Source organism: Hippichthys cyanospilos, chromosome 18 (genome assembly GCF_059441005.1).
Source record: "Hippichthys cyanospilos isolate Australia breed blue-spotted pipefish chromosome 18, RoL_Hcya_1.0, whole genome shotgun sequence".
Lineage (NCBI taxonomy): Eukaryota > Metazoa > Chordata > Actinopteri > Syngnathiformes > Syngnathidae > Hippichthys > Hippichthys cyanospilos.
Window position 1 is genome coordinate 11,157,463 of NC_142386.1, and position 7,721 is coordinate 11,165,183.

At 39.2% G+C, this 7,721-nt stretch overlaps 2 protein-coding genes across 2 annotated transcripts in view; both read left to right on the plus strand.

Moving 5' to 3' along the window:
• The first annotated feature begins 112 nt into the window (after positions 1 to 112).
• Positions 113 to 5,495, plus strand: LOC148408934 (uncharacterized). The gene is made up of 5 exons (XM_088439969.1): positions 113 to 273; positions 1,511 to 1,769; positions 2,708 to 2,741; positions 3,003 to 3,174; positions 3,778 to 5,495. The coding sequence occupies exons 1-5, from the start codon at positions 231 to 233 to the stop codon at positions 4,122 to 4,124; spliced, it is 855 nt and encodes a 284-aa protein (XP_088296095.1). The 5' UTR covers positions 113 to 230; the 3' UTR covers positions 4,125 to 5,495.
• Positions 5,496 to 6,906: 1,411 nt separating this feature from the next.
• Positions 6,907 to 7,721, plus strand: part of sms (spermine synthase) — a 7,658-nt gene continuing 6,843 nt past the window's right edge. The window contains exon 1 of the mRNA XM_088441694.1: positions 6,907 to 7,237. Within this exon, the coding sequence (XP_088297820.1) occupies positions 7,192 to 7,237 (46 nt within the window). The 5' untranslated portion in view covers positions 6,907 to 7,191. The remainder of the gene's footprint in view (positions 7,238 to 7,721) is intronic.

The following is a 7,721-nucleotide window of genomic DNA, read 5'->3' on the forward strand; positions in this document are numbered from 1 at the left end:
TTTGCTATTAGTCGTGTTGTGGGGATATTATAAAATCAGCACCATCGCTTTGCAGTATGACCAGTTGTGCGTGCCGTTACGAGCTCTTCCGATGCGGAAGCGGCGCAACATCCCATCGGGATGAGGATTAAGGCATTAAAACTCACATTGAGCCTCATGTGCTTTCCACTCATCTTGTCCTGCTTGCTGCATTTGAGTCAGTCAGTCGGTGGCACTCGGCTGCTGTCAACATGAACCACTCCGGGATCCATCAAGGAACACTCAGGATGTATGGTGAGTACTTACTGTATACATTTTTGGGACGTTGTGACTTTTTTTTTTTTTGGTGTGGGGGCGTGACAGGTTTGCCTGTTTACATTTATGTCCATATGTCTGCTGAATTTTTCATCTCATTCCTCTCATTAACAAAATGAGGAGGCTTTGCTTCAGTTTTACAAATATAATGTAATTAACATAATTAATGTAATTAACACATTTAATCCCAAAGATATATTCAAACGTTTTTTAAGAGTCCGGACATTCAATATCAGGAAATAATTTAGATTAAAAAAAAAAAAAACACTTAAGAAAATATTTTGTTTTTAAACCCTCCTTTGGTCAAGAAAGAGGATCTAAATGAATTGTACAGAATTAATAAAAATGAATTCAAGTACTAAGTACTTGATTACTCTAAGTACTATGTTACTAAAGCATAAAAAGTGATTCATTATCTCCAGTACTTAATTACCTAAAGAAATTGATTACTTTAGAATTTAAGTAGTTAAAGTAATCAACTGTAGCACGGGATTACCTATAGTAATCAATTACTTTGGCACTTCACTCGAAAACTGAGTAAATATTAAAGTAGTAAAATAAATGACTTTAGCGCTTCATTACTTCAGTCATTCATTCATCATTTTAGTAGTAAGTAGTAAGTACTTTTTAAAAAATGGAGCCAATTGGGCTGTCCAGAGCTTGTCTCATACTCATAATGCAGCTGGATGACCAAGAACAAGAATTCATAACTGGGACTGGATGTTTTGACTCCATTAAAACAAACAAAAAAAAATTCTGTGGGCATGAGTGAGTTAAAGACAACCCTAATAGGCGAATCTGCAGATTCTATTATTTCATTAAGCTTTCAGCAATATGTTTTAGCCTGTATGCACGGTGCTTATCCAGATGCGAGGGTGTGATTTTGATAGAGGCACACGCTTATTTTTATGGTCAGATTGGTGCATTGCGCTGATCCGCCAAACATCTGACTGCCTCTAATCTGTTGACAGCGTGTTCATGCCGTAATCCAGCAGCTCCTCATGTTTCTATCATCAGTGCCAATGTTTCCAAAGATTTATTGAGCATCATCAAACATCATCAAATGGGGTCACAATTAACATTGAACTGAAATAATTCACCCCCCCCCCCCCCCCCAAAAAAAAAAAAAATGCTGACTTAATGGGACATTTGTCACTATTCGTCGCCGGCCCAAATGGAAACTGAGTTCTTTATGATTTCCACCTCTCTTGTCAAGGTGGATTTATTTTCAAACAATGGAAGAAGAGGTTCCTGCTTGTGACAGCTGAGGGCAGCCTCCTTGTGTGTCACCATGCTTCAGCACCACCTGACCAGCTGGTCCTCTTGCAAAGCAGTTGTGAGGCCATCGTGGAGGGCAAGGAGATCCTCGACCTGCCCAAGCTGCCCGCCGGCGGGAGCCGAGATTGCTGCTTCGCCCTCATCTTGACCCAAAATAAATACCTGCTACTTCTGGCCGACACGCCTTCTGACTGCAGGTCTGATGACCTATGATCCTACTGAGCTGTAAAATCAAGTTTATTCTGACTTAACAATCAATAGACCATATTTTTAGACAAGTAATAACATAGTATTGAAACTGGCATACAGTATATTAGGCCTTTCAAAGTTAAAATGTTAACTTCTTTTTAAAATTTCAAACATGTATAAAATCAAAAGAAAAAAAAACATGCAGTTAATAATATTACAGTCACTTGTGGGGACAAAAAAAAACATCACAAAACAAAACATCAAAAATCAACATGTTCAAGTATTAAATATTTGTCAATTTCAAACACTATTTGTGAATTCTATGATATATACAGTGCACAAAGTGTCAAATGCTAAACATGTTTTAATTCAATAACCATACACATAAATGTGTTGATGTGCGTTATATCATTAGACAAAATACTTTTTGATTTCATTCAATAACAGCTAATATACTTATATACACTATCATTCCTAGTAATATTAAAAATTATTACAATATATAATAATGCTTATTGGTTCTTATCTTAGCCCTCAGCAAATGTGATGTCATTTTCAGTTGACCACAAGTGGCAAAATGGCCGCTCCCCGAGCTTATGGATTTTGCTTCATTTATTCTCCACGAACCCATTATGAACCAGAACGCTGCCTTTCGGGGTGCTTACATTTGTGTTGCTGTCTTCCCTTTTAAGAAGATTACTGCACAAACTTGTTGTTTAATTCAAATTTCTCTGAATGTAATCAAGTAAACCACTCACAGTGATTAATTCACTTTAAAATATAATTTTAATAATCCAAATAATTGGAATCTTTCAGGAGTTGCGAACATTTCTAATCATTTCCTAAAGTTCATTGTAACATTATCTTGCTCAATGCACACTACTAATTTTGACATGACTTTTGTCTGAGATGTAGAAAGATAAGTCACTTTTGTTTTGTTTTGCAGTCAATGGCTTAATGTGCTGAAAAAGGTGAAACAGGTGAGTCAAAGTAATATGACTATTTGACCATAAATGGTAAAACACCAAAGAATACTTAAGTCAATTTATTGCATCAGTTCAACATAGAAGTTATCTCAAGTCATTTTACACAAGGGAAGAACGATCCGAACAAAACCGGTGGGATAAATAGCAAGAGTACTACAGATGTTACAATTTCGCAGTATTACAGAGATTGTTCATATTTATGTACTTGAACCATGTCCATAGAAATTCAAAAACCTTGTGTTTGTTTTCCTCCAGAGTGTCTCATCTCCCCTCGGTCTTTGCAAGCGACATCATGTGCCGCCGCTCAGCATCGCTCTAAAAGACCTCGTCCCGGACCAGATCCAGGACAAAGAACTGCCGAGTCTGCCTGCCAGCAATGGAGAGGCTCCTTCTCCAGGGCCTCTGACCGGCTCCCCAAAGGATAAAGGTCAGTTCGAACTTGAAGAAGTAGCATTTGTGGTATTTGATTGACATATGAAGGTGGAGGGGGGTGGGGTTTCAGTGCGAGCAGTACCTTTTTACCTTATATTTCAGACATTTTTTTGGTGTTTTTGTGCCAGATCAAAGTGTTGATATGCAACAACAAAAAGCGGTTTCAGTCGTTTATATTCTTTAACAGATGCAGTTGAAATCATTTACCCACTGCTTAATGTCAGACTGGTCCCAAGTGCTAGCTGCAGCCATTAGTACTGTAGTTAGACCATCAGAAACCATGGTGCAGTTTTCTTTTCTCCATAATTAGAAATTAACATTAGAATATAGCAGCGGCTAGCCTGTTAATTTCAGACTTGCTCAAATGCGGGGTGTTCTCGAGTGTAGTTTGTTAAAGAGCTTTGCTATGGCTCACTCCGTTAGCATCTTTATTGCTATTGTTAGCTGTGGCTTCAATTGCAGCTCGGTGCTTTACATTGATGTGGTAAGCTAAAGTTGAACTGCTTCTGTGGTAAGCAAGTGTCTTTGTACAAAGAATGCATATCACTCTACCTTTGCAAGGAATTTACAATATGCTTTTGTCGCTTTTGCCAAACAGGTAGGAGCTCTCCACATACAAAATATTACAAAGGAGGACCCCACACCTCTGGTTGCCTGCGTCACGGCACCATCAACAACGCTCAGGCAATGAGAGCCGTGTACCTGCTGATGGGAGGGGCTGCCGCTTCCTCCGCTATGGGCTACTTAGGCGCATGCTCGCCCTCCAGCCTGGACGCCAAAGTTGCAGACCTGCCCCTCAATGCAGACTTTTCAGATATCGGGGGACCGGCGGGGGTGTACCACACAGACAGCCCCGCCATCACCTCCCCTCACTTCAACAGCTTTGACTTTGAAATGGCAGACGCTGACTTCAATGCTTTTGATTGTGGTGGTTTTACTTTTTGATAAGCTGCTACTTGCTGTTGGATGATGCTGGAGAAGGTCACGACACTCCCTGCCCGTATGGAATGCCATTGGTGCATTTCTTCCTTATCATTTTAAGGTTACTGCAATAGTAGACTACACTTTTTTTTTTTTTTAAATGATCTACTAAAGTTGAATATGATTCGATTTTTTATTTAATCCATTAACGTTGATTGTGAGTTGGAGTGAATATAATTACGTATTTATTTTTTATTTATATGAATTTTAAGACGTCAACAACATATATATGTACATTGCACATGTAGTAGTGTCTTTAACGTCCAAACAGACAATGCTTCAACAATCTTCCATAAGTAAGATTGAGAGTGAAGCTCCCTATTAGCTACCATGAGGTCAATTGCAGCCAGTTCTTTGTCTTCTTCTTGACAAGCAGACTGGGCATGTTTTGTGCTTGACTGCCCCCTACTGGTTAAAAATTGAAGACCTAAAACCAAGCCACTATAGATTGTTTGTAGTGATAACTTCTATTCTCGGAAAACACAGCCCCAGGGCTTTTTGCAAAATTCTTTCCTTTTTTGCATAGCTCCATGTGTTAATGTCATTGATGGAACTACTGCTAACTACTAAATCAATAAGCATTTTTAAACACAAATAGCATCAACTGTTCGACCACTAGGTGGTACACCAAGACAGGCAATGTACATCAAGATGGTCTTTGCGTTTGTATTTGATTTTTTTCTGGAGTATTGCTATGGTATGCCTTTCTACTTTTAAATATTTGAATATTACTTTATTTTCACGAAATTAGAAATGATCTCAAACTTGTGAAATTCAGTTTTTCTTTTTTGGGGGGGGAGTCTTTCTCCCTTCCCAACATTCCAAGAGTGCGTACGTCTGAAAGAAAGTTCCATGTATAAAACAATAATGCAAACATAGTTCCAGTGGAGCGTAAAGGCGGCTATTTTTAGTCTACCTATTTATAAAGTCGACCTACCCGACTTGGTTAACTTTTTTTTCTAGAAATGCAGTTTTCGAATAGCACTCTCCAGTTGTTCGACTAGTATGCCAAATTGTCTTGCTCCAGTCACAAGGACAACATGTACAAACAATGAGTTTTGTGCAAAACCTTATGTAATTGAGTAACATTATCATACAGTATATACAGATCATCAGCACTGCCAGTTCATGCTAATGGTAATAGAATGTTAGAATTGTCATTTTCTTGCTACTCTTGCTCATAGATTGCTATTATTGAAAATCCCCAAAAACCTTATCATCATCTATTGTTTGTGCAAACGTGTACCCATGTTGTTTGTACATTAAGGTAAAAGAAATCATATTTTTATGTAAATACAAATTCTAAATGGAATAAAAGCGATTGAAAGAATAATGCTCCTTTACTCTGTTGCAAGAAAAAGGCTTCATTGTGTCATGCATTCCCAAGACACTTCTATCAGTACAGTCCAAGTATTCTTAACGTCTAAAACTGAAATCTGTGTATTAAATTAGCAATATCTTTTGTTGCTCTTGTATTGTGCATTGATGCAGTTCACTTCTGCACCACTTCAACTAACAATAACAACCATAATAAAGACAGTAAATCAAAACTGAGCGTTCCTGTGATGGAGAGATTTGACACAGTTAGCTGTCTTTCCGCTTAACACTGACCTGGCGTATGCACATCATGTTTTGGCTGTTGAATGCGACATCCCAAATATAGATTTGACCTTTGATGAAGTCCTGGACAGAAGGTCCAAGCAGTAGTATTCTTTGATAGTAGCCTACCAGAGCATGTTGCGCCATGGCACAAGCAACTTATTTGCAATTATACTTGGATAGATGTGAGGGCCCTGAGGTGTTTTTTGGTGCAAATATTTGCTGTACTTGACTTCTGCTTAAGGCGTTGCATGTTGCTTCTGAGTCACACCTGATAGCGAAACGGAACCCTGTTGAAAAATGGCTGTTGTACGTGTTACGCCACCCCCACCACTCTATGACACGTCAGCAAAGAAATAGGAACGCTTAACGTGATGCAATACAAGTCGGGATTTGACAATACTACCAGTTCATGAAGCATGCCTTTAAGTTGGATTGAAGGGGTGTTACTAGAGCAATGCAATGATTTATTAGAAGGTTTTAGTTGTGCCCTAGCAGCTCAAGTCTGTCAGTAGTCATTGACAGACTTGTTCTACAAGTGCACTTAACCGTCTTAGTGGATGCAGAGCGCAGTTTGAGGTGTGGCTCAAGTTGGGACAGACCGAAACATTTGACTTCACTCACACTGACTCTCATTTCTTTCTTTCTTTCTTGTTTAACTAGTTTGCATGTTCTCCCCAAGCCTGTGTGGTTTCCTTCCGGCTCCTCTGGCTTCCTCTCACATTCCAAAAACATGCATGACAAGTGTACTGCACACTCTAAATTGTGGTGTGATTGCGTGCGTGAATGGTTGTTGGTCTCTGTGTGCAATGTGATTGGCTGGGAATCAGTCCATGGTGTCCTACTTGCCCGAAGTCAGCTGAAATAGGCACCAACAAGCCTGCGACCCTTGGATGGATGGAGGGATCTCAACCCTCTGCTGGGAGCACTTAGTTGGTCTCAGACACCAGATGAAAAGGCTGATTTTTTAATTTATATACAAATAAAAATATATATAAATATATATAAATAAAATTATATATTATATATATTACAGCCACCAATGCATACTTTAACAATAAAGGCCCTTATACTCCGCGTGGGCGGACTCGAAAGATTAGATCCGCCCCACGTTCAGCCACGCCCCTAGTTGCATTCTGCAGATAGGGTTTCCCGACATGGCTGAATTAAAATAAATAAATATATACAAATACATTATAAATCATTGTTATTATTATTGCTAGTACAAAAATACCAATGTTTGCTTTTTAATATAATTTTATCGTGATTTATTTTTATGAAGTCCATGCTCGATTAAAACTGTGCTCTACTGGATTGGTCAAGCCGATGTTGCGGAGCTAGGCCCTCCCCTCTCGTCCACTCCGGTTGAGAACTTAAACGCACACACACCGCGCCTGCCTGCGCCAGGAATGGATAACGGCTGCCTTCAAACATGGCACTGCGACACTATACTCTCGACTTCAATCTCTCGACGGCAGGTAAGAAGGCCCCGGCAAGCGCACTATGGTAGAGACTTGCTGCATGCTAAGCTAGCTGGCTAACTTCCAGTAGACGTAAACCTGCTTCCATTTCACTGCCCTTCAAAGTGTTCAATCGATTTTGAATGAAACGCCGTCGACAAAATGCACGTGGACGCTACATTTACGTTGCAAACGCTCAGGATTGCTTGGAAATGCACGGTCGAAGACTTTAAAAGTCACGTTTTCAATGTGTACGTCATTTTTAGGGTCACGTTTGTTAAACGCTATCCGTGGAATATTTTGTCATTCTGTCATTAGTGGCGATGGCAGCGCCATCTTGTGGTTTTGTGAAATATATCGCAGTGGCACCGGAAGTGAGTGATGTTGCTCGTTGTCCGTAAATTTTAATGTTAGGGAGAGGGTCTCTTACATTCTACATAAATCGCAGTTAAATTAGTTGATTTGTTTATTATTATTATTATTATTATTATTATATACTTAA

What these genes read in the sequence shown, in the direction of transcription:
- LOC148408934 (XM_088439969.1), top strand. Translation starts at nt 231, where the DNA reads ATGAACCACTCCGGGATCCATCAAGGAACACTCAGGATGTATG. An exon ending in TGCTGAAAAAGGTGAAACAG is followed by an intron (nt 2,742 to 3,002) that starts GTGAGTCAAAGT and finishes GTTTTCCTCCAG; the next exon opens with AGTGTCTCATCTCCCCTCGG. An exon ending in CGGCTCCCCAAAGGATAAAG is followed by an intron (nt 3,175 to 3,777) that starts GTCAGTTCGAAC and finishes TTTGCCAAACAG; the next exon opens with GTAGGAGCTCTCCACATACA.